This window comes from Ovis canadensis, chromosome 2 (assembly GCF_042477335.2).
Source record: "Ovis canadensis isolate MfBH-ARS-UI-01 breed Bighorn chromosome 2, ARS-UI_OviCan_v2, whole genome shotgun sequence".
NCBI lineage: Eukaryota > Metazoa > Chordata > Mammalia > Artiodactyla > Bovidae > Ovis > Ovis canadensis.
The window spans coordinates 52,629,167-52,657,014 of record NC_091246.1 but is presented as its reverse complement, the minus strand read 5'-3'; the positions used below and the strand labels follow the sequence as shown (position 1 = coordinate 52,657,014).

General features: G+C 40.9%; 1 protein-coding gene and 1 non-coding gene across 15 annotated transcripts in view; both read right to left on the bottom strand.

Annotated features, from left to right (window-relative positions):
• RNF38 (ring finger protein 38) overlaps positions 1–27,848 on the bottom strand; it is a 129,260-nt gene that overhangs the window by 62,080 nt on the left and 39,332 nt on the right. For 7 of the 14 annotated variants that reach the window (XM_069576163.1, XM_069576161.1, XM_069576164.1 and 4 more), the window contains exon 2: positions 14,652–14,722. In XM_069576163.1, coding sequence (XP_069432264.1) covers positions 14,652–14,722 — 71 coding nt within the window. Of the gene's footprint in view, positions 1–76; positions 472–589; positions 759–14,651; positions 14,723–17,699; positions 17,734–18,780; positions 20,122–27,848 lie in introns of those variants that run through there. The other 7 variants (XM_069576168.1, XM_069576167.1, XM_069576174.1 and 4 more) reach the window with 7 other exon arrangements.
• Positions 19,271–19,343, bottom strand: TRNAK-CUU (transfer RNA lysine (anticodon CUU)). The gene has a single exon. It is a non-coding gene; the product is annotated as a tRNA-Lys (tRNA).

The window sequence follows — 27,848 nt, the reverse complement described above, 5'->3', positions numbered from 1 at the left end:
CCCGCAGGCTCCTAACCGCCCGAGGCTCGGTCAGTCCCGCCCTCGCGCGGGAATCAGCGGCTGCGGCAGCCAGTACCTGCGAGGGGAGGCTCCGCCCTGCGGGGCTACTCCCGCGGCTCCTCGCTGGGCCGCCGCCTCCTATTGTGACCGCTCGCCCAGCCAGCGGCCAGCTCGCCAGATCTTCCGTTCCCGGGCCTTCTCAACCCCGGAACCCGAACTCCGACCCAGGCGCTATCACGGCGCTTCCTTCCTCCCGGCACCATCACACGGGCCGCGCCACAAAACTACGGCTGCACTCCCAGAGCTGACAGAGTCGGCTAACGCCTCGGGGGCTCCATCCTCTCCGCCCCCGCGCCCTAACCGCCCGGGCCGCCGCACGGCCCCGCACCGCTGCACGAGGGGCCCCGCCCCGCCACGCCCCGCCCCGGTGCTCGAAGACAGGACTCGCCGCGCGCCGGCGCACTACGCTCCGCTGCGCGCGCAGGCGACGCCCCCCGGCGCCAGGCCGCAAGATGCGCGAGCACGCGGCCCTCCCACTCTCGGCTCTGGGTCGCCCACCTGCCCACTCCGACCCCTCGCAGGAACGAACCTAGCGAGCCCAGGGTGCAAGACCTCCAGACGCTCCGCCCCTCTCCCCCTCCGCTGGTCTCTGCGCGCGGATACCCTTTTGTTTCCACCCGCGGGGAGGGGGCGGGGCGGGCTGCGCGCGTCCCGGCGCGCGACTCGGACTAGTTCCGGCAACAGAGCCGTCGCGCAGCGCCCCTGCGCAGCCCCGCCCCGTCCCCCCCCCCGCCCCCCGCCCCGCGCACAGAAAGGCCGCCGCTACGCGGGGCAGCTGGCGGGCCGAGCCTCCCAAATAGTACACAATTTCTCCCAGAATGTTGTTGCAAGTGCGTGCCTAGCGCCTCCAAAACTTAGCCATCAAATTGTACCTGACTTCATTCAGATTCCAAATACAGTATATGTATCCATGTGGCCTAAATGTTAGGAATTTTTATTGATGTAGAGACAGGTGATTTGTCCTGGTGTCTTTGTCCAATGTATCTCTGGAGAGCCAGAGTCAACCTTAATTTGTCCTACTGTAAGGCTCAATTAAACCTGACATTTATATTGTGCTGAGAACAGGAAATGAGACAGGTACGGAGACAGAAGCTGGCATGGTGCCTGTCCTGATAATCCCACATTCATGATCTAAAAGAGGATGTAAGATCTTCCATAAAGCGCAGTAAATACAAGGACAAAATAGTTTAAGTGATATCGAAGGAAAGAGGGAGGTCAAGGGGACATCACCAAAGAAGTGGGTTTCAAGTAGATAGGAATTATATGTCTTCAAGGATAGATAGGGACCATATTTCAGGCCAATCATCAAAAAAAACCAGGTTCTAGTTCTTTTGGCATTACTCAAACCAGTCTACCCTGGGTCAAAGCTGCTTCCGGTAGAAAATTAGGGAACCAGACTAAAATGATGTTCCAGGATCCTCTGAACCTCTATGTATGAATAACACAAAATGGCAATTATTTGAATACATTTGTCTCCCGTGTCAGACTCAGCAATCAGACTGTTCTGACTATAACCCTAAAGTCCAAACCTACAGCATGAAACACAGCAGCAGGTACTTAGCAACTGCTGAACTCAAAGTTCCAGTAATCATATCATAGGCTTTTACAACTCCTAACAAAGAAAAGCTGCTGCTGCTGCTGCTGCTGCCGCTAAGTCGCTTCAGTCGTGTCCGACTCTGTGCGACCCCATAGACGGCAGCCCACCAGGCTCCCCTGTCCCTGGGATTCTCCAGGCAAGAACACTGGAGTGGGTTGCCATTTCCTTCTCCAATGCATGAAAGTGAAAAGCGAAAGTGAAGTCGCTCAGTCGTGTCCGACTCTTGGCGACCCCATGAACTGCAGCCTACCAGGCTCCTCTGTCCATGGGATTTTCCAAGCAAGAGTACTGGAGTGGGGTGCCATTGCCTTCTCCAGAGAAAAGCTAGAATGAGATAATAGGCCCCCATGAACACATCCCCTCCCCCAGCCCCACACCCCTATTATGTAGCCCTGTTATCTAGCCACTCTTCCCCCTCAAAGCCCTCTCTGCCAGTCTTCCAAAGCAAGGCAATTTGGAAGGCTTTACATCAAAACTTTTAAGGTCCCCGCCTCTCATTTCATAGTACAGACGCATAAATCCCAACCACACCTTTAGGTGCATCCAATGTAATCCACTTCTAACCTCTGTCTCCTGCTGTGGATTCACCTGGCATTACAGATCTTCCAACAGAATCTGTCATACAAGCTTCCTTACATAATACAGACTACCCTGAAACAGCTTTTCTTGTTTAACTGTATACAGGTATGTAATGAGAGGGGGAAGTACAGGAAAAAAAAGAAAGAAAAAAGGAGGAGGGGGGGGACAAGGAGGGAAATTACCATCCGGAAGTTGCCCAATTGTAAGAGTCAGGTTCCTTAAGTGTTGAATCTCAGTGGCAAAAACCTATTACAGTCCTTCAGGGTTCCTAATCCTTAAATGTATATGCATTTCCCCTGGGCTTCAGCCAATCCTTTGTCAGGCAAACTCTTGAAAACCCTTCTTAAATGGTTGAGATCTTACTTAACCCGTGTATGAGGACTTGATCTAGGAAGTCTGTCCACTAGTAAACAATGCTCCCACATCTCAAGGTCAAATAGTTTGAAATTTGTACTGCAATTTTTTTTTCTAACTGATTTTCTAAACCAGAAAACACCCAATGAATGGGTTAAGGTGTAAGGTGGGCAACCGACCACCTAGCGTGGTAGGGAGTAAATTATACTGGAGCAGTTGCTCTTCCCTGGTCCACCTAAAATTTTACTTGGAGTCTGTACAAAAAGGTAGGGAACCTTGTTGGAGAGGTGTCCAGTGGATTTTTCTGCAATGATAGAAATGTTCAACATCTGCAGCAGCATCCAAAAGGTAGCCATTATCTACATATACATGGCCACTGAATGAGGACTTGAAATGGGGCTAGTGCAACTAATGAATTAACCAGGATTGCATAAACAGCCACATGTGGCTAGGGAACAGTATAGCACTTGCAGGAAAAGTAGTTGCTTGTAGTAAGCGCTTTTTGAGAATTCTGACTCCAAGACTGCCCTTTAAAATTGGTTTTTTAAAAAATTGGTTTTTATGACAGAAGTGAAAACCATAAATGACTACTAAAAAGTTCCTCCTGGGTTATCTAGGTCATTTAAGTCCCCTCAACTTCTAAAATAAAAATATACCAATATATGTTGCTTACCAAAGAGGAAAATATTGCAGTTACTTCAAATGCGTGTGGTCATTGGTCTACCCTGGTGTCCTAACATTCTAATACATGGAAATAACTGCTGAGAATTTTTTATTGGGCTTTCCCTTGTGGCTCAGCTGGTAAAGAATCCACCTGCCATGCAGATATCGCTCTGGGTTAGGAAGATCCCCTGGAGAAGAGAAAGGGTACCCACTCTAGTATTCTGGCCTGGAGAATTCCATGGACTGTATAGTCCATGGGGTCACAAAGAGTAGGACACGACTGAGCGACTTTCACATTGATCTCGAGATGAATTAGATGAATTAGATGGTATTGATATCTTTATATTATTAAATCTTCAAACTGCAAGTAAGATGCATCATTTATTTACCTGAGTTGTTAATTTTTTCAATAATGCTTCACAGATTTCTGGAAAGATCTTGCACATTTGTTCTTGGGTTTATTCTAAGTTTTATACATAATTATTAATTCTAATAGTTTTCTTAATTTTTTTTGCCTTTCCTACACATATAATCCCATTGGCACAAGATAACCATTCAATTTCTATCTTTTCAACGTGTTTTCCTCTTATCTTGTCTTACTGCACTGGCTAGGACTCCCGGTACAATGCTGAATAGATACAGTGAGAACATGCATTTTTGTCTTATTCCAAAACTAGAAAGCTTCCAACATTTCACCTTTAGGTATGATGTTGGCAGTAGGTTTTTGGTAGATCCCTTTAGCAAATCAAGGGAGGTTTATTTTATTTTAAATTTGTTAAAAGTTTACCCTAAAATGGATATTTAATTTTATCAAAATTTTCTGTATCTGTTAGATAATCACAGAATTTCTGTTGCTGGGTGAATTACATTGCTTTTTGGAGGTTAAACCGATTTTACATTCCTATGAAACCATCACCATATTGTGCTACTCTTTTTATACACTGTTGGATTTGCTTTGCTAATATTTTGCTTGCAATCTTTACATCTGTGTTCTTAAGTGAGATTAGCTGTTACTTTTCATCTTTGTAACATCCTTATCAAGTCTTGTCACAGATATTATGCTAGCCTCAGAAAATGAATCCTGGAGTATTCTTTTTCTGTTCTCTACAAGAGTTTCTATAAGATTGGTGATGTGCCTTCTTTAAATGTTTGGTAGAATTTGCTCGTTAGCCAACTGAACTTGGAAATCATATTTCTTTAGTAATTATGAATTTCTCATCAGATTTTCTGCCTTTTCCTTAAATCTTTTGTTGTTTGTTTTCTGGCCACCCTGCAGCATTCAGGATCTTAGTTCTTCAACCACGGATCCAATCCATGATTCCTGCATTGGAAGTGCGGAATCTTAACCACTGGATGACCAGGAAGTCCCTTTTCCTTATTCCAACAAAAGAAAACCAGTATAATCTTAGAATACATATAAGGAAGATCCCATTCTGAAACTCATAGGTAACAAGAGAAACAAACAGATAAATTTGGATTACTTCAAAATAAAAACATCAGTGCAACAGAGTGAAAAGGAAACCTATAGAATAGGAGAAAATATTTTCAAGTCATATCTGATAAGAGGTTAATATCCAGAATATATAAAGAACTATAGGTGGCGCTAGTGGTGAAGAACCTGCTGCCAATGCAGGAGACGTAACAGAGGTAGGTTTGATCCCTGGGTTGGGAAGATGCCCTGGAGGAGGGCATGGCAACCCACTCCAGAGTTCTCGCCTGGAGAATCCCATGGACAGAGCAGCCTGGCAGGCTACAGTCCGCAGGGTTGCAGAGCTGGACACAACTGAAGCGATTTAGCACACAAGCACACATACATAAAGAACTACAACCAAGCAAAAACCAAAACCTGATAATAAAATTGACGAAGGATTGAAATAGGTGTTTTTCCAAAGAAGTTCAAATGTCCAATAAGCACATGAAAATATGTTCAACATCACTAGTCAGGAGGAAAATGCAAATCAAAATGAGATACTACCTCACACTCATTAGGAGGCTACTATTAAACAAAAAACAAAAACAGAAAAATGTTGACAAGGATGTGGACAAACTGGGATCCTTGTACACTCTTGGTGGGAATGTAAAATGGTGCAGTCACTTCAGGAAATGGAATAGCGGTTCGCCAAAACATTAAAAATAGCGGGAAAAAAGATCCAGCAATTCCACTTCTAGGCACATACCCCAAAGAGTTGAAAACAGAGTCTAAAAGAGGTATCTGTACACCTAGGGTCCTAGCAGCATTATTCACAATAGCCAAAACATGGAAGTAACCCAAGTGGCCATCCATGGATGAATTTTTAAAATGTGCTATACACATACAGCGGAATATTATTCAGCCCTTAAAAGGAAGGAAGTTCTGAAGCATGCTACAACATGGATGAATGTTGACAACATTATGCTACGTCAGTCACAAAAAGACAACTATTATATCACTTCACTTATATTAGGGACATACAGCACTCAAATTAAGAGACAAAGTCAAAGAGTGATTGCCAGAGCTTAGGAGGAGAAGAGTAAGTTATTGTGTAATGAATATAGCTTTCATTTTGCAATGTAAAAGAGTTCTAGGGATTGGCTGCACAATGTGAATGTACTTAACACTGCTGAGCTGTACACCTAAATGAATGGTTAAGAAGGTAAATTTTGTGTTGCAGATTTTACAATAATTTTTAAAAATTCTTATCACAGCAGCAAAAGGGATACTGTAAAAGAATATATAATGTCACTCCTTTGCTTAAAACCTTCCAAAGGCTTCCCATATAGGCAAAATAAAATCTACACTTCTTTCCCTGGCTCACCAAGATCCACTAGTTTCATCTGTACCCATCCCTTCAACCTCATCTCAACCACTTCTACCCTCATGCGCCTTGCTGGAGCACATCAGCTCTCCTTCTGTTTGTTTCTATCAGGACTTTTACACTAGCTGTTTCCATTCCCTAGAATGTTCTATGGCCCAGATTTTCTTGATTTGTTCTTTCCCATCTGTCAGATCTTAGCCTAAGTGTCACCTTCTTAAAGGCCTTCCCTAATACCTAACTCAGAGAAGGTAGTGGCAACCCACTGCAGTACTCTTGCCTGGAAAACCCCATGGACGGCAGAGCCTGGTGGGCTGCAGTCCATGGGGTCGCTAGGAGTTGGACACAACTGAGCGACTTCACTTTCACGCATTGGAGAAGGAATGGCAACCCACTCCAGTGATCTTGCCTGAAGAATCCCAGGGACGGGGGAGCCTGGTGGGCTGCTGTCTCTAGAGTCGCACAGAGAAGGACACGACTGAAGCGACTTAGCAGCAGCAGCAGCAATACCTAACTAGAATAGCCAACTGCTCAACTAATTGCACAGTACTTTACAGTATCTGATTATTTACTTGTTTAAATATACGGTTCATTTTCTGCTCCTTCCACAAAGAGTGCCCTACGAAGAAGGACCTTCTTTGTCAGTCTTTTCACCATGGTACTCTGTTGACGCAGGTATGCCTGGCATACAGTAGGCACTTATAAATGTTTGCTAAATGAATAAACAGAGTTCTCCCAAGAGAATGCACTGGTCATAGCAAACATCCTCTTCCAACAACACACGAGAAGACTCTGCACATGGACATCACTAGATGGTCAACACCGAAATCAGACTGATTACATATCCTTTGCAGCCAAAGATGGAGAAGCTCTATACAGTCAGCAAACACAAGACTAGGAGCTGACTGTGGCTCAGATCATAAACTCCTTATTGCCAAATTCAGACTTAAATTGAAGAAAGTGGGGAAGATCACTAGACCATTCAGGTATGACCTAAATCAAATCCTTATGCTTATACAGTGGAAGTGACAAATAGATTTAAGGGGCTAGATCTGATAGAGCGCCTGATGAACTATGGACGTAGGTTCATGACATTGTACAGGAGACAGGGAACAAGACCATCCCCAAGAAAAAGAAATGCAAAAAGGCAAAATGGCTGTCTGAGGAGGCCTTACATATAGCTGTGAAAAGGAGAGAGGCAAAAGCCACAGGAGAAAAGGAAAGATATACCCATTTAAATGCAGAGTTCCAAAGAATAGCAGGGAGAGATAAGAAAGCCTTCCTCAGCAATCAATGCAAAGAAATTGAGGAAAACAATAGAATGGGAAAGACTACAGATCTCTTCAAGAAAATTAGAGATACCAAGGGAACATTTCATGCAAAGATGGGCTCAATAAAGGACAGAAATGGTATGGACCTAACAAGCAGAAGATATTAAGAAGAGGTGGCAAGAATACATGGAAGAACTGTACAAAAAAGATCTTCACCACCGAGATAATCACGAAGGTGTGATCACTCACACTCACCTAGAGCTGGACATCCTGGAATGTGAAGTCAAGTGGGCCTTAGGAAGCATAACTACAAACAAAGCTAGTGGAGGTGATGGAATTCCAATTGAGCTGTTTCAAATCCTGAAAGATGATGCTGTCAAAGTGCTGCACTCAATATGCCAGCAAATTTGGAAAACTCAGCAGTGGCCATAGGGCTGGAAAAGGCCAGTTTTCATTCCAATCCCAAAGAAAGGCAATGCCAAAGAATGCTCACACTACCACACAATTGCACTCATCTCACAGGCTAGTAAAGTAATGCTCAAAATTCTCCAAGCCAGGCTTCAGCAATACGTGAACTTCCAGATGTTCAAGCTGGTTTTAGAAAAGGCAGAGAAACCAGAGATCAAATTGACAACATCCGCTGAATCATCGAAAAAGCAAGAAAGTTCCAAAAAACATCTATTTCTGCTTTATTCACTATGCCAAAGCCTTTGACTGTGTGGGTCACAATAAACTGTGGAAAATTTGAAAGAGATGGGAATACCAGACCACCTAACCTGCCTCTTGAGAAACCTGTATGCAGGTCAGGAAGGAACAGTTAGAACTGGACATGGAACAACAGACTGGTTCCAAATAGGAAAAGGAGTACATCAAGGCTGTACATTGTCACCCTGCTTATTTAACTTCTATGCAGAATACATCATGAGAAACGCTGGGCTGGAAGAAGCACAAGCTGGAATCAAGACTGCCAGGAGAAATATCAATAACCTCAGATATGCAGATGACACCACCTTATGGCACAAAGTGAAGAAGAACTAAAGAGCCTCTTGATGAAAGTGAAAGAGGAGAGTGAGAAAGTTGGCTTAAAGCTCAACATTCAGAAAACTAAGATCATGACATCTGGTCCCATCAATTCCTGGCAAAAAGATGGGGAAACAGTGTCAGAGTTTATTTTGGGGGGCTCCAAAATCACTGCAGATGGTGATTGTAGCCATGAAATTAAAAGACACATTCTTCTTAGAAGGAAAGTTATGACCAACCTAGACAGCATATTAAAAAGCAGAGACATTACTTTGCCAACTAAGGTCTGTCTAGTCAAAGCTATGGTTTTTCCAGTAGTCATGTATGGGTGTGAGAGCTGGACTATAAAGAAAGCTGAGCACCAAAGAACTGATGCTTTTGAACTGTGGTGTTGGAGAAGACTCTTGAGAGTCCCTTGGACTCCAAGGAGATTCAACCAGTCCATCCTAAAGGAGATCAGTCCTGGATGTTCATTGGAGGGACTGATGTTGAAGCTGAAACTCCAATACTTTGGCCACCTGATGTGGAGAGCTGCCTCATTTGAAAAGACCTGATGCTGGGAAAGATTGAGAGCAGGAGGAGAAGGGGACGACAGAGGATGAGATAGTTGGATGGCACCACCGACTCAATGGACATGGGTTTCGGTGGACTCCGGGAGTTGGTGATGGACAGGGAGGCCTGGCGTGCTGCGGTTCATGGGGTCGCAAAGAGTCGGACACGACTGAGCAACTGAACTAAACTGAATAAATGCACAATTTTTAAAAAATGACCTAAAGCTCCACAGTTATAGACAAGTTAAATAAATTACCATGTATCCTTACAGTGCAACATTATGCAGCCAATTGATATTTCATGTGTATATAATGTGCAGATTATACTTTTCAAGAGGACCATAAGTTCTCCCATCCTTCATTCTCTCATTATGTAGACATTCTTCCCCAGTGGTGGGATCAATTCTCCCTCCTTTTAAATTTGGGCAGGTCTGTGACTATGGTAGAAGTGAAGCTTTATGACTTCTGAAGTTAGGCATAAAGGGCCATACAGCACCTGCCTCGTTCTCTTGGTCACTCTTAGAATCAAGCTGCCATACTGTGAGGAAGCCCATGATACCTACAGGTGCTCATGCTGAGGACCCCAGCTGAAGTCCCACCTAACAATCAGCATCAACCATCAGACATGTGAGTGAAGACACTGAGATGACCCCAGCCTTAGCCACCATCTGACAGCAAATGCATGAGAAATTCCATGCAAGAGCCACCTAGCTGAACACAGAAAGCCCAAGAGCCATGAAAGAAACTAAGAGATATGCTTTGCACCACTAAGTTTTAGGATAATTAATTATACAACCATAGATAATCAGTGTAGTTTAGTTTTAACTGTGCAAAGAATGCAAAGAAACATTTAAAGGAAAAAAAAAAGCATGTTAAGAGCGTTATCTACTGAAAGATGGTGTATCTATCTACTTATAACAATGTATTTCTATTTCCCTAATAAACACGTGTAACTAAATAATATGGGGCACAGGGAGATTTGGTTTTGTTTTTCTCTCTTTTGTTTTAAAGCACAAGGGGCAAGAACAATAAAAAGACTTTTAACTGACATTTTTTAACTGACCAGAAGACATTTAAGAATGGCCAATAAACATATAAAAAGATGCTCAGCATAGTTAGTCACTAGAGAAATGAAAATTAAAACCACAATGAGATGCTACTTCACACTCACTAGAGTGGCTGTAGTTTAAAAGACAATCAAGAAAAAGGAGTATTGGCAAGTATGTGGAGAAACTGAAACCTTCAGGCATTTGTTGGAGTGCAAAATGGTTCAGCCACTTTGGAAGAGTTTGACCGCTCCTCAAAATGATAAAATCATGTAAAAACAAAAACATACTTACAGGCAAATGTTCATAAAAGTGTTATTCATAATAACCAAAACACAGAAACAAATATCCACTAACTAGGGAACTGACAGACAAAATGTGCTAGCTCCACGCAATGGAATATTACTTACCCATAAAAAGGAACGGAGTGCTGATTCATGCTGCAACATAGACAAACCATGAAATCATCACGCTAAGTGAAAGAAGCCAGACACAAAAGGCCACATTTTTTGGTAATTCTATTTATATGAAATGTGCAGAACAGGCAAATCCACAGAGACAGAAAGATTAGTGGTTGCCAGGAGCTGAGGGGAAGGAATAATGGGGAATGACTGCTAAAGGGTATGGGTTTCTTGGGGGGTAGTGATGCTAAGCGTTCTAAAATTAGATGGTGGAGACAGAGGAACAACTCTTTGAATATCCTAAAAAACCGTTTGCAAGGATGAAAAACACTCTATATAACTTTAAAAACCCTGTTAATACTAAAATTCCAATCGCTACGAACTTCTGGGGAGAGGGATTGAACATAGTGCCGCGTATTTTTTTTAATCACGTATCTAAAGAAAACTGAATATTTAAAAGATAAAAGGAAGTATGCAGTCATGAAAGAGAACAGCACATCTCCCACCTTTCTGAAAGCGGTGTGTGTAGGATGACTGTACACAAATCGGATTGGTGCCTTCTTCCGTGACCAAAGGACTGAAGGCCAGCACAAGGAAGTTTTGTCCAGAAGGGACTTCTGCTCTGACCAGCCATTTACATACATGCAGTTTTGAAAGAACTCTCCCATTTCCTTCTCTCAAATGGCCAGCTTTCCCAGACATACTGCCAGGCCACGCAGGAAAAGTGTACCATTGAGGCTACAAATGAATTCCTCTCACCTGAAGTCTCCTCTTATCAGACTACTCAATGTTTTACCTCATCCTCAGGACAGACCTATCCCCCCATGCCAGGCTTGTTCTCACCGTGAAGATGACTACTTAATCCCACGTATCTCAGGTACATTAGCTGAGTTAGGTCAATTTCAATACCTAAGTGAGACACACATATGCTATCACAATCACATACTTCCCCTATTCTTTATACTTCTTTTTAAAGAACTCTGTCGTCACCATCACATCTGACCAGTGCAATAGAGCAGCCCACAGTGTGAGGGGGTTTCTGAGTGTGAAGCAGGGCTATCAGGTTAGAGAGGCCTGGAGAAACAAACAGTCATGAATCCTGTCGGATGTCAAAAGAGCTGGACAAGAACAAGCCGACAGGCCCAAACTGCCTGCCAACTGACTTGGTTCACTGTGGTTCTCCAGGGCCTTCACTAGAAGATACGTTTTTCTCTGAGCCTGTCAGAGTTGAGAATGTAAAACGACGTTAGGAACAGATTTCTTCAGTTGGTCAAATACAGACACTGGAATTAAGGAGCTTGGGTCTGAATCCCTGTTTACTACTTACTAACTGGGTGATCTTGGGCAAATTACTTAATCTGTCTCACATTCCTCACCTACAAATGGGAATAAAACAATCCCTATTTCAAAGGGTGTTTGGAAGGCAATCTTCTCCAAATACTTCTATATCCCTTACCTGATTTATTATTATTCATAACACAAATGAACTAACAGTACCTTTAATTATGTTCTGGCATCTCCCTAACCATTTATAGAGAAAGCAAGCTCCTTAAGAGCACGGACTCCTGTCTGTTTTGTTCACTGTACTTGTCTCCAATGCCTAAAACAGTAGGTACTCAAATATATAATTGATGTTTGCTACTTGGAAGTTATGGGATATGACATTACAAATGAATATAAAAATATTCCTAGAGGGCTTTGTGTGAATTGTTATGCCCAATATAAACTGAACATGAAAGTCTGTAACTCACAGTATTCAACAGTAAACCTCAGAGCTGCAGTCAGCTCCTTCCAGCTCTGTCAAGCTGAGGTACAGCAGCAGAGAAACTTAAGTTGGAAAACAAGCTCAATCATGGAATTTGAGGGCTTGCCACTTGCAAGGCTATAGAAGGGACGTACAACAAATGGCCCTTTTACTCCTTGGTTTCACCTCCATCACACACGCATTAGTTAAAATTCAGACAACTTTTAAAAACATCAACTTTTGTTTCCAAATCTGAGAAATGAACCATGCCTGAAAGTTAAGTGAGGATAGTAAGCATCAATGTGTTTTGAAAATGTGTTCAGAAATAACCAATTATTTTACATGGCTTATATCAAGGATAGAAGAACTGGTCTAGCCCCAGCACTCCAGGGTGACTCCCTGGAATGGGAGTCTTTTCTCTGCTGGGATTACAGCTTCCAAGTTTATTTTAAAAACAGGGTTGAATTAGCTGTGCTCTATAATCCTGTCAATTTTCAGAGAGAGAGAGAGAGAAAAGAATACATAATCCAGGTGGCATGTATCAGGGAGCACATTTCATTGCTGCTTTGCAAAACCAATATCCATTTATTATAGAAAGAAAGAAGTCAGAAGCTGCTACAAACATAATGATCTGATTCTTATCCTATCTACCACTCTCCTTCCCAGAATGATGTCTAACGATCCTATTCAAAGCTGCAATCTGTACCATCCAATTCTTGGTGGTCCTCATCCCACTTATTCTGCTGTACATTTTCTGCAACCCACTGTGCTTACTGTAACATACTGTACAACATATTAAGTTTAATTGCCTGTCCCCCTTCCAGTCAGACTGCACATTCATGAAAAAACAGCAATCTTTATTTGTTTTATATCCTGATGTATTCCCTAAGTGCCTAGAAACATAGCTGCCAATCAACAAATATTATTTGCTGACTGACTCAGTTGAATAAATTATAAATATATTCAAGAGACCCTGATCCATTCTCCCCATTTCCCTCTGGGAGACAATCATAAATATATGCATGGTAGACAGGAGAGAGAGGAGAGCAGAGCAGTTTCTGACAGTTCTTTGATAGGCTGGTCAAGTGACAAAATCCCTCAAATTTCTCTTCCCTTTCCCCATGTATTTCAGGAGAGACCCCATCCTAAAAGCACAAAATCAGTCATACAAAGGTTCAGAAATTAGGAAGAAAATCATTTTAAAGTAGACAACATGTGGCAGAGGTGGACAGAAATCTCATCTCTAGACTCTAAACCTGGCTTCTCCACTGCAAGTGAACCATGGATACAGGCATATCATACTGAGTAGGGGAAAGAAAATGTAAACCCCACACATCTTTACAATTATGTAACACAATGGCTCATAGTATTACTGACCTAAAGTGACTTTGCCTTTTGTCTCTATCATTGGTCTTATTTTCAGACGCTTATTTCTAAAATCTGTGATATACTACATTTTAGGGAGCTAACTATATAGTCTGGAAGTCTCTTTCAGAGGCTTGCTTCTGAAAGAAGTTAAAAGTTAACCCCATGCCTCTGGATTACTATCATAATAAGAGAGAATCTGGAATACTAAAAGTATACCACTCTCTCCATAAACAGACCAAAATCTGACTGAGCAAAGCTCATAGAGAGATCAACACACAGAACAAAGGCCATTTGGAAAATCACAATGTTCAACCAACTTCTTGATCAAGCTCCAACAGGATGAGGGAGGAGGATCTTGATTAAAACAGCAGAGAAAAACATCACTTGGATTGGTCTGCCTGGGGAAACTACCAAGGGAGCGATACATTCCTGTACACAAGACACAGGAAATGGGAGGGAAACCACTGGAAACTGATGATGGAAAAGACTGAATTTAAGCCCTTCCAATATCAGCAGCCAGAGGTTCCAGACACCAAGCCCACGTTAGTATCCACGTCAAGGCCTGGGCCATCACGGGTGCTCGTGAGTACTGAAAAGCCCCCAAAGATCAGTTTCTTTAGAGATAAAAGAACAGAAGCAAAATACCAAAAGACTGGACCTGATTTAAAAATAAACAAAACAAGCCTAAAGCAGGTTTTTTTGGCATGAATCAGACAGGTTCCATTCTCAATCCTCAACATTTAAATTGGGCTTTGGAAACGGAGTGAAAAAAAAAAAAAAGTAAGTATAAGAAGAAGCCATAATATAGTCAACTACAAAACAGACCAAACTGGAATGTGGAAGATATTTCAAATTGGAAACACACACAAATTGCTGAGATAGTTATCAGTTTTGGAAACACCTGTTCGGATATTAAGATAATCCATCCAGGCTGTTCAGGAAAAGAGGAAGTGCAGTGACAGAGACAGGAATGGGGGTAAGGAAATGGAAGGGTTATCAGGAGTCCAGCCCACCTCCTGGAATTACCTGCAAGTTTTCTGGAGCAGTCTAACAACGCAGCAACAAACCAGAAAGGCCCTCTGTATCTCAACACTGTGCCCCCCAAGTCACACTCTCCTGCCTCTACATCCCGAGTTATGCAAGTGAATTCAGTGATACAGGGCAGCATGCATTTTCAACATTGTAGACATCAACACGGACCTCACCTTGTCACTGTCATCATGACAAATGTGGTCGTGATGGATGGACTGGCACTGAAAAGAAGCACCAACACTACCTACAAGAGAAAGGGAGGAAAAGTTAAGATGCAATAATTCCTTACATTTAACGTGCTTTACCAATTACATGTGCTTTTATATCCATCATCCCATCTAATTCTCAACAATACTCGGAAACAGGCAGGATAGGGATTGTTATTCGCGCAGTTTGAGCAAAACAAAACATAGACAGGCTGACTTGCACAAAGGAGCAGTCAGTGAAACAGCAGGTCTGAAATCAGAACCCCATTATTCAAACCCTTAATTCACCACTTTCCACTACACTGAGTGGTTAATTTTCTGAGTAAGGCCATCTAAATAAGCAAAACAGCCTTCAATAAGGCAAACTTCTGTTTAGAAAAAAGAATACTGATTTTTAGACTACATATACTTGCTTTAAGGAAAAAAACTGACACTATAAATTCTCAGCATACAAGTAACACAGTCTAATACACAATCACACAATTATAAGCAGGTTTTTATTACTTTAAAAAATATACATTTTTAATATACCCAACCATTTGTTAACTTGAAGAACTATCTCCTAGTAACTGCTCTGTGACAACAGTGACATTTCTAACCAATAGGAAAACAGATGACCACGCAATAAATGACTGGAACAACTGACGAGCCATCTGGAAAAAGTTTTAATTTCTACCTCACCATACAGAAAATGATGACTCAAGATCTATACAAAACCAATTTTAAAAGAAAATGCCAATTTAAAAAATAATCTTGGAGGAAGAAAAGATGATACTGTACAAAACAAGAAGGCATAAGTGAAAAAATCAGCAAGCATGACTATGGACCAAAATGAGCAAAACCCCTTCTCCTAATATGTAAGAATTTAACCTTGGGTTAATGCTTGTGAACCTGATTAAGATAGCACGCCACCTATGTTATCTGGCAACAGTGTTTATGACAGAAACTACCAAATTAGTAAATGGCATCTGGACTGGAAGCACACGGAATGTAGGAAGCCATGTTCTTGAACTTCTGAATGTGGCGATATGTAATTAATTAGGCACGTATGTCCCTGGCAAAAGACCCTGGAAACCATGCCCACGGAGTTCCCTGCACCACCCCACGTGGATCTTATCCCTTGGAGCCTCAGCTGTGAGAAGAGTACTTCAGAAAGAATGAACTGCTGCATGGACTCCCACTGTCTGACAGTTTATCTAACAGACGAGTTACAGTTTCTGTCCTATATCCTTCTGAATAGTGTTGCCAAGTGAGAACTATGGTGGCTTTAGCAGTCTGAATGTGCAAGTGTTTAGCTGAACCTAAGAAGATACCCCACTGTCATTCCTGTGGACGTTACACTGATAGGTACCATATTTTATAAAACTGACAATGTCATCATTTCAGATGTCCTAGTATTCCACATCCTTGAGAAAGAATGCTACCAACTAAACTCTGACACATTTTCTTAATACTAAAAATTTTTATTTTGCACTTACTGAAATAACTCTTTAGACTTTAAAGACAGACTTTTATCATATATTAGCCTTATATATTCATAAAAGAAAATGAGAATATAATTGGCAATAACAGAGAAAATTATTAAAAGTTATAAAGGATAAAAAGTCTTAAGGGAATTCCCTCGTGGCACAGTGGTTAGGACTCAGCACTTTCAGTGCCAGGGGCCCAGGCTCAATCCCTGGCCAAGGATCTAAGATCCCACAAGCGCAGTATGGCCAAAAAAGTCCTTACTAGATAAATGTAACATAATTTCTTCAAATGTACAGATTCAATAATCCCAGTGACATTCCTAACTTCCTAATATAAACCACTGTCTCCCATTTTATATGATACTGATTATAAAATACAAACAGGATTAAAATAAGAAAACAAATTAACCTCAAACACAGGAATAAAAATGCTGAACATAGTTAAGCGTATATATTAGAGCACACTGACTGCATATGATATAGTAAGTGTGTCACATGATCTGCTAGTCTGTCTTAAGAAAAGCCTGATTCCTTAATTAATTCAACAAAATCTATCAACAAAGTATTAGCATAAGAATCAATCTTAGAAAGTTTGATCACATCAAAAGATGCTGAAAAAGCATTTGCAAATATTTATTATCAATTTCTATTTTTCAGAAATAAACTTATTGGGGGTATGAGGGAGTCTCAAGAGGGAGGGGATACATATAGAGAGAGTTATGACTGATTTGCATTGTTGTACAGCAGACACCAACACAACATTGTAAAGAAATTATCCTCCAATTAAAAAAAAAAAAGAAAGAAACATTAATAAGCTTAACAAGTTTTTGCCACTGGATGACAATTCTGGGAAGGATAAGGTGGGAGAAGGTCCAGTTGCCAAAAAGGTTCAATTACGGATAAGAATAATATAAACCATAGAGTTCCCACGGGTACTAATAATAACAGTTAACATATTTAATAGTCAACAACCATGATTTGGAAGAAAGAATATATATACACAACAATATCTCCAAATACTAAAATCTCCTGGGAGAATACAGAATGACAAATTTAGTCACAACAAACTATTCTGTCAAAGATTTGGTAGATGTATCTCCAGAAATTGGTAAAAATTATACTTTCTGTCTCCTATTAGTCTAATACCATGCAATACTAAAATTAGACTGGTGAAAAGAATCCTAAGAACTGATGAAATATAAGCATACATTAGATACCTTTCAATTAGGTACCAAAACAGACACTTGTCTTATCGTTATGCAAAACCCTTGTATTTAAGGTATGATGTTATGTGTGTTTCTGCTGGACATAGTCTAAGAAGAACGAAACTGTGCTGGAAATAGTTCACATAATACCATCTAACAACTGTGGGGGAGACCACCATTTGGGACCATCGTCAAAAAGTTGGACTCCATGAACCTGGAAAAATGAAGGTTAAGATACCTAATTTAGCAACTTAAAAACCTCCTCCAAAAGAGAGCATTAAAAGTAAATGAACAGACATCCACATACCAAAGGGAAAAAAAAAAAGAACCTAGACACTGACCATATTTTTCACAGTCACAGTCTGGAGCACAGACCTAAATGTAAAACACAAAAGTGTAAGACTTCTAGAAGGTTAACAGCTGACCCTACTCTCTTTCGTGAAACCCTTTCTTCACTTGGCCTCAGGAAAGCTTCCTACATCACTGACTGTGTCCCCTTTGCTCAATTCTCATCTCCCCAATTTATAAAGGTTGGAATGTCCCAAGGGTAAGTCCTCAGACTTCTCTTTTCTATCTATATTCACTCCTTTAGTGATCCCAACTAGTCCCATGGCTGATGACACCAAAATTTTAACTTCCAAGCTCTCCCCCCTCCCACCCCAAGGAAACCCAGACTTCTATACCCTGCTACCTATTTGATATCACTTAGATATCTAAGCATCATCTCAAACATAACATGTCTAAAACTGAGCTCTTGATCTTGTCCTCTAAGCCTACCTCCAGTTTTAGGACATGGCACAACTATTCACCAGCATCTCTGGTCAAAACCACTGGCATCTCCCTCAACTTCTCTCTTTAATTCACATCCCACATTTGATGATCTGGCAAATCCTGTTGGTCCCATTTCAAAAATATGCCTGAACTATAACTACTCAGCATCATTCACCGCTGCTACCTAAGCTAACACCTGGACGAATGTGATAGTGTCCTGACTAGTCTCCTTAGTTCTGCCTTTCCCCATGAACTTTTCCTACCCCCTCCCAAGTCTGTTCTCCATGTTGTAGCATGAATGACGCTTTTCGAGGTTCAGATGGATCATGTCACTCCTCCTCTGAAACCCTTGGTTACTTCTCCCACTCAAAATAAAATCCAAAGTCCTTACTCCTTCATCTACAAGGTCTCATATGACCTGGGTATCCTAGATCTTTCTGATCATATCTCCTACTGCTTTTTCTTTCCTAAAAGGGAGCTAAAAACACAATAAATACACACTTGTAGCAAATTATCATGCTAGTATGTTATATACTTGAAACACTGTCAATCATCACCACTATATACTTTAAACATTGTCAAACAAGACCATTAACAGTTCTTTATACGCAGCAATATTGTCTCCTAATGCCAGGCCCATCTAGAACTCACATCTCCTTCGCTGTCATGTAGCATGGTTTTCCAAATGTCATCTTCTCTCAAGGATAGTTGGAATGTAACTGAAACTCTTCAGCACATTGCTTTGAAGAGAAAAATGTTGTATTAAGTTTGCGAAACAAACATATAATCTTCTTAAATAAACATCAGCAGAAAAAACATTGAGATACATGCAGATTCCTTGAAATCTGAGTATAAAAAAGAAGAGGCATTAAACCACAAAACTGAACTGCAGAGGCCTGGGCAAAATGTGCGCAGCTCTTTAAAAATGGTTAGGGATCTTTAAGCTGTCATGAGAATGCTGCATTCTGAACAGTTCAAATCATTCCTCAATGCACTGTAATGGTAGTGTGTTAATCTAGCAGTATGAAGTGGGCTTCTCTTAAGCATTGCCTAGACTCAATAGCTAGCAGTTGTCACCTCATAAACAAAGATTTCTGTGCTTTTGTTTGTTTGCCACACTACACAGCTTGCAGGATCTTGGTTCCCTGACCAGGGATTGAACCTGGGCCCTTGGCAGTAAGAGCGCAGAATCCTAACCACTAGATCACCAAGGAATTTCCAAAGATTTAGGTGTTTAAAAGTGAAGGTTTTGAGCTACAAAAGTGGACAATGGCAAGAGCAACAGAACCAACCAAAGTACCACCTGCTTTCTGAGTCCTGTTCTACAGGATCAAAAGCAGCAGCTCCCACTGGCCAAAGTATCAGTTTAAGTACTGAAAAAAAAAAAAAAAAAACCACAAAAATAAGAAAAGACTGTAACTAACCCAAACACTTCATATTCATGAAAATCTAGGAGTTCCTTAATAGTACCTTTTTAAAAAGCATGCATTTATCCTACCTTTTGGACTAAATGAACAGCCCTAGTTCTATATTATAGAAGAGTGCTGACACATAAAGAAGGAATTTCAAAATTAGAAAACATCACTTTGCACAAAACAGTAGTTGATTCCAGCAAGGATCACCAAGAGCTAAAATCGTTAGGTGAATGGCTGATGGGAGTTTGTAAACTGCCAAAGAAACACTATCTGTCATTGCAGGGAGAACCTAAGGACACCATAAAGAGATAAAATCCCATCACCTTAATCCAATCACCCATCTTAGCATCATTGACAGTGGGCCAACCAGATGTGACTTCTGATGTGATACACTGTGAAATTCAGACATCACCTCTGCTTGGTAATCAAGCAAAAAATACTTTCCTTGGCTCCATCAAACTATTGGATGTGATTGCCAGTTTACAGGAAACACAGGGGATAGACATCACAGGAAGCAATCAGCTCATCCAAAAGTTGGTTCTGCAGGAGTTCTCAGTAAGTCAGTGTTATTATTATTCTAAAAGGAAAAAGAAAAGATAGGAACTGTGCTAGATTAAAAGAAATTAAAGGAAATAATCAGATACAATGTGCATACCAAACTGCATATTAGTTTAAATAAACCAGTTAAAAAGGTATTTGGGAGATAATTGGAAAAATCTGAATAAGGTAAAATTAGATGAGATGAAAATTTACTGAAATAAAAATGTTTAAAAGAAGCAGAGTAAAGAATATGAATAGTATGATTTCATGGCGGTTAAACAAATACATGGATACACAGATATATGAAGGAAACATTCAGAAGAATACACACTATGATATAACAATGATAGTCCTTGGGTGACAGGAGGAAATTTTTTCTTATCTTTGTTCATCCATATATTCTGATTTTCCATGATATCTGTTAAAAAGGGGGGCCTAGCTTCAAGTATCCCTAGGAATACTAGACCAAATAGAACAAACAAATTCAAGAAAAAAAGACTCAAAAAAAAAAAAAAGATGGAATTCTCTGGCGGTCAGTGGTTAGGACTCTGCACTTCCACTTCAGGAGACACAGGTTGGATCTCTGGTTGGGGAGCTAAGCTCCCACAAGACATACAGTGGAGCCATGCAATACAGGGGGCTCCAACAGCACCCCCATGACTACAAGCAGGATTCTTGAGTTGAACTATCCTTTACCTTCACTCTCCTTTGAGACCCTGTCTACAAAATGATCTTGGTGGCAATTGTTGCATCTCTGCTAAGATGCAACTGTTAGTCTACGTGCAGGCAGGGATATTTTTACTCCACTCATTTTGTTATTAAGTTCTAGCCCAAATCCATAATGACTTGTGACAAAAATACCTTGGAGAAAGCCGCTGAGACCAACCTATGAGTGCCTGCCTGCCGCATTCATGAAACTCCTCAAAGGTGATGTCTCTCTAACATACCAAGAACTAGGAGTACAGACATAGAATCACTGACCTGGCCTGGCCTGAGGCTAACAATGGGCAGGTAAGGACTGAACCTCATGTTTCAGTGATCTAACCAGGGCTTTTATTACACCAATTAAATACACAAAGGCTTCCCTGGTGGCTCAGCTGGTAAAGAATCCCCCCGCAATGCGGGAGACCTGGGTTCAACCTCTGGGTTGGGAAGGTCCCTTAGAGAAGGGAAAGGCTACCCACTCCAGTATTCTGACCTGGAGAACTCCGTAGACTATACAGTCCATGGGGTCACAAAAGGTCGGACACGACTGAGTAACTTTCACTTAAGTACACAAGGTTATGATCGAGGCTTGGAACAGTTATTTCCCATACATCCCAAGGATGTCAAGTGATTAACTTGGGTCAGAAGTGGGCTATGATGGAAGTCATGTCCTGACAGAATCTCCTTGATAATCCAAAGACAGGATAGCAAGGCAGAATTCATTCTTTGATTGTGGCAGATGGATTTGTAAGTTCTCACAAGGAGGCAGTGAAATTTAGATAAAAGATGCTAGGTCTTACACAGCTTCTAGATTCTTTAGGACACCGGTACAGGTCCTTCACATAGTTGGTATTCTATACAACTTAATTATTCTGAAATTTGGTCCTGTTTTCTGAGGTATTAACAACCCTTCCAAATCAGTCTTCTGAAAACTTAATTAGCCTACCAACCACCACAATTCAAATAATTGGCATAGATACTAAAAAGCATTTAAACTCAATTAAAAACAAAACAAAACAAAACAAAACCCTAAGCTACGTCTTGTTCACTCTATACTGAGAGAGACAGGTAGACTTTATAAAAGCCAGCCCCAGCACTTTGCCAATAGCCTGGAGACTGCTACACTCTAGAACATGACCTTGCTGGGTTTTAGTCATATCACTTGCAGTAGCCTTCACAACTGGTACTGGGAAACCAGAGTCTACAGCACAGCTGCAGAGAAAAGTGTCACTGTGACTTACTGTCAATGTAATTACTGTCTAAAAGATCCTCTCAGCACTTGAGTCTGATTTTTTGGGTCTGCTCCCATATACTGCTTTTTTTAGGGCTCTTCTCCTTTTACTCTGGCAAAAGAGTAAAAGTGACTGATTTTATAGTAGGACAGGAAAACATATTGAGCCATATCCAATCCTTGGCCTGGAGACTGCTACACTCTAGAACATGATCTTGCTGGGTTTTAGTCATATCACTTGCAGTAGCCTTCACAACTGGTACTGGGAGACCAGAGTCTACAGCACAGCTGCAAAGAAAAGTGTCACAAAGGTTCCAGGTTTTAACAACCAACTAATAACTTCCAAAAGATATCCGCTCCAAAGATTTAGTATCACCCAGTTGTTAAAATCCAACTTTACTTACTCATCTATCCTTAATGTTTCAAGTTTTCTCCAAATGAACTTGCAGAACAGACTGCACTATTTTTAGAAAACTTATTTAAAACTTACTAGACAGGGCTTCTCTGGTGACTCAGTGGTAAAGAACTCACTTGCCAATGCAGGAGATATGGGCTCAATCCCTGATCCAGGAGATCCCACACGCCGCAGAGCAGCTAAGCCCTGCACCGCGACTATCAAGCCTGTGCTCCGGCACCCAGGGGCCGCAGCTAGTGAAGCCTGCGCGCCCTAGAACCCGTGCTCCACAGCAAGAGAAGCCGCTGCAATGCGAAGCCCATGCACGGACACCAGAGAACAGCCCTCACTCTCGGAACTAGAGAGTGAGCCTGAGCAGCAACGAAGACTCAGCACAGTCAAACAGAAATAAGAAAATAAAAAGAACAAAGGACCACCGAAACAGAGAAAAAAAGCTTATTAGACAAACTCTACTAACTAATACACTCTAAGACATTACTAATATAAACTGTGTGCTTGCTAAGTCGCTTCAGTCATGTCTGATTCCTTGTGACCCTATGGACTGTAGCCCACCAGGCTCCTCTGTCCATGGGACTCTCCAGGTAAGAAAACTGGAGTGGGTTGCCATGCCTTCCTCCAGGGAATCTTCCCTACCTAGGGATGGAACCCACATCTCTTACGTCTCCTGCATTGGCAGGCAGGTTCTTTATCACTCGTGTCATCTGGGAAGCCCAGGTAATGTAAGGTAATTTTAATGTAAGGTAAATTTTGATAAATAACATGTGAGGAAAAAGCCAGTTTTACTTTGTAAGTGACTCAGTTGCTTAATTACTTTTACAATAAGATCTTAATGATACTTCTAGCTACCAAGAGCAGAAAACTCAATTTCAGAGTTCCAAGATATTTTGTTTTAAACAATTTTGTTGAGATATAATTCACATACTATGCAATTAATCTATTTAAAGTATAAAGTTTAAAAGTTGGGGGTTTTTTTGGCTGTACCACATGACATGCAGGATCTTTTTTTAAAAAATACTTATTTGATTGTGTCAGATTTTAGTTGCAGCATGCAGGCTCTTTTGTTGTAGTGCATGGATTCTCTAGCTGTGGCTCGAGGGTTCATTTGCTCCACTGCATGTGGGATCTTAGTTCTCTGACCAGGGTTCGAACCCACTTACCCTGCATTTCAAGGCAACGTCTTAACCACTGAACCATCAGGGAAGTCCCAGCAGGCAGGATCTTAGTTTCCAACCAGGGACTGAACCCCAGGCCCCTGCAGTGCAAGTCCCAAAGGTTGTTGTTGTTGTTGTTGTTGTTGTTGTTTTAAGTATATTCACAAAGTTGTGCAACCATCATCACAATCAATTCTGGAACATTTTCATTACTCTAAAAAGAAACCTAAGGCCATTACACCTCATTTTTCCCTTCCATGAACCCCGGACAATCACCAGTCTAGCTTGTGTATGGGCCTATCCTCGATACTTCATATAAAAGAACTCATAAAATGTGGCTTTTGTACAATAACTGACTTCTTTCACTTAGCTTAATGTTCGTTTGCAAGGTTCACCCATGTTATAACATGTATCAATTCATTTCCTTTTTATGAAAAAATAATACTCCAGTGTGTGGATAACCATTCATCAACTGCTGGACATCTGGGTTGTTTCCACTTCGGTACTATTGTCGATAGTGCTGTTATGCCATTTTCATTTTTGCATTGATGTTTGCTTTACTTCTCTTGAGTGGAACTGTTGGGTCACAGGGACCTCTTCTCAGCCTTTTAAGGAACTGTTTTCCAAAGTGGCTAACATCATTACACATTTCTATTTCTTTCTTGAATAGAATGAACTTTGGGGTCAGACCTAGATACAGTTTAGTCATCTACTGAATACGTGATCTAAGGCAAGTCATTCAACATATTACATGCCTTCCTCAGCTCTAAAGTGGGAATAGTTATATCTACTTACATCTACTTCAGAGTTGTTCTGAGGATCATTATTAAGGTTAAATATATGAAAATCCTCACAGCACAGTGCCTGGCACATAGGAATTCAAGAAACGGTGCTATGAATAACACTTCTATTCAAACCAAGGCTGCTGATGTGCCTGTGAAACACTGCCTAATTCCTTAATTTTTCACTAGAACTCTTCGATTGCACTGATCATACTGTCATTTTTTGGTTACATGTCTCTCCAATCAGACCATAAGATCCTTCATTTATCTTTTCATATTCTAGCATGGAGCACAATTCCTGGCTCATGGCAGGCACTAAGTAAACGCAGAAACAAAGTTAGGTAGAAATGAAATAAAAGAGTGAAAGTCAGGGTGGTAGGAATAGACGGGGAGAGAAAGGAAAGGAAGCCTTCCTGAATCATCATCCTTTCTCCCACACAAGCTGCTCAGGCCTCATAATACGTTTTGTATATAACAGTTAAATGCATAGAAATTCGATTTCCCTTCTGGATTATATTTTCTTTGGAGCCAAGAGACTGAGCCTTATTCATCTTTATAACCTCTGCAGAACCTAATGCCAAGTTTTGGTCATAGAAAGCGCTACTAAAAAAGTTTACTGAATACAAAGACTGCACAATTGATTAGCTCTGATTTTATGCCTAACAAAGGATCCATCAAGTGAGGGAAGGAGTATGCTTCAACTGAATAGATGCAACAAGACACAAGCTGAGGGAAGTACCCTTACTTCTAGCCCTCAAGGCTATAATTCTTGAATAATCCATTTTAAAGCGAGCCCTGAGCATCTGCTGAGTACCTACTCTGTAGCAGACACCCATGTATAAGACACAGCAAAAAGCAAGCAAAAAACTCCCTTGCTCTATGGAGTTTACAGCTCAGCAGACAGCATTTGCCTTCTCTCCTGAAGGTTCTAATCTCATTCATACTCCAGAAGTTTCATTTCTGCAATTGCTTTATTCATTCAATAAATATTTATCAAACCCCACTGTGTCAGATCTATCCTAGGCACTAGGGACATGGTATATATAAGTAAAGGTCTCTCTCTGCCTTTCACTTATCTTATATTTTAACAAATAAAGACGCATTTCCCAGTCAATTCTGTGAAATGTCATCTTGTAAATGTAAGCTTAGTCATGTATTAAGTTTAAAAAATAAAAAAGAATGAAGTGGTTTATGATGAAAACAAAACTCTACTATCAACCCCACCCCAGTCTCTAGTCTCCCCTCCCAGAGGCAAGCATGATCAAATCTTTTAGGCATTCCCTCCAGTACTGACCTCAATTTTCCTACATAATATGCATATATGACTATTGCTTGGGTATCAAATTTTATGTTATTTATCGGGCTTCCTTGTCAGACACGACTGAGTGACTGAACTGAACGGGTGGCTCAGACCGTAAAGAACACGCCTGCAGTGTAGGAGACCTGGGTTCAATCACTGGGTCAGGAAGATGCCCTGTAGAAGGAAATGGCAATCCACTCCAGTATTCTTGTCTGCACAATTCCATGGACAGGGGAGCCAAGAGGGCTACAGTCCATGGGGTCATAAAGAGCTGGACACAACTGAGCGACTAACACTTTCACTATTTAATTTCAGTCACAGTACTATCAGACAACTAAACTCTTCCATTCCTCCTGTTCCACTTCCTATCTCATCCAGTCCTCCAACACAATTATGTCACATTTTGTGTTTGGATCAAAATGATAAGTCATAGAAATTTCAGAAATAAGTAAGCTCTCCCAAGGAGAGTAGAGTTTTCTAGGCAACAAATATAACCTCATTTCTTGCTAGGTTTCTGTGTTTTCTTATATACTGGGGCTTCCAGGTTTTTAGTTCTTAAAAAATATCACCTGTTTCAGAAATAGACTCACAGACACAGAGAACAGACCTGCCAAGGTGGAAAGGGGTAGGAAAGGGATGGGCTAGGAGTCTGGGGTTAGTAGATGCGAAGTTTAATATAGAGAATGGACAAACAACAAGGGCCTACGGTTAAACACAGAGAACTATATCCAATCTCCCGGGACAAACCATAATGGAAAAGAATATACAAAAGAATGTATATATGTGTATAAGCTACACAGTAGAAATTAGCCCAACACTGTAAATCAACTAAAATTTAAACAACTTCTCTGAATTGCCTTTAAAAAAAAAGACCTGTTTCAAATCACAAAACAACTCATTTAAATATTAAGCTTCCCATATAATGCTCTCAGCTCTTAATGCTAAAGACAGCCTTCTGTGTGTATATTCATAATTGTGTAATAACGTTTTGTAGGTGAATCTTCCACTAAAATTAGGCTTTTCTTGCTCCCGACTGGTAGCTGGGTGTTCTGTTTTGTTTTTATGAGGAAGGTACCAAAATGTTAAGAGTGAGTAGAAAAGTAAAAACCTGTGTTAAGTTCACTGTAAAGTATCTGGGGATGCACCAAACGATCTCCATGGGAAAGCTGACATTAAACTGGTAATCCAAATGAAAAGAATGCTCAATTCAATTTGGAAAGAGTTAAACCACTCGGTTCCTTTTCTAAAAGATGACTGCCCATTATTAAAATAGTAATGATAGATAAAAAATCATTTTAGATTCATTTACATCCATTTTTTTCTTCTATAATGTTTGGGAAATATTCTAATTTACAGAAGCACAATCAATAGCAGGAAAAGACACAGTAAGATTAGCTCTAAAGAATGGGAACATAAGAATAAATATAAAAATGAATAGCCATCCATCTTTCAGCCTTACCATGGCAACCTGGGTCACTAATCTTTGAAGTTTGTTTCCTGACTTGCTAGTTCTGAGAGAAAGCAGTTTCTACCACCAGAGGAGCAAAAAGTCAGGCTCTTCCTCTTCCCTTTTTGCTGCCCCTACACAGATGAACATTGAAGAAGCAAATAGGATAGGAGTGGCTACTTAAAAGGCCACTCAGGCTGCAGTGGCACATGGCCAGCCCTTCCCTCCCTCTCCTGGCATTTCAGCTGAGTAAGGCAAGAAGAATGAGAGAATTCACCTGTCAACCTTACTACCCAAGATGCCATTTCTCACCCAGTAGCAGATGGTCATATATGTTACTGAGACCAAATATAAATGCCAGTACATAAAACCAACTCAAAGGAAAATCCACCTAAACTTGGGTCAGTTACTGTTGCTATCTCTCCTAAAATTATTCACACATCCTTGGTTGTAAAATGTTTATCCTCCATCTGGGTAACTAAACTTTTCCACTCAAATTCAAAGCTTTCTAAGGGCAACAACCTAAAAAACAGTGTCCACTTATCATCTGACGAGTGATAAGCCAATTAATGCCACTGTCAGACTGAGCTTGGTGCTGGAAGGAGGGTAAAAGCATCAAAAACATGGGTCCTAGCTTCAGTCAACTTTCAACCCACGAAGGGAAAACAAAGCCTAAAATAGCTTGTCAAGATGGTTAACTTCAGACCTTGAGTGCAAAGGCAATCCAGTGAGT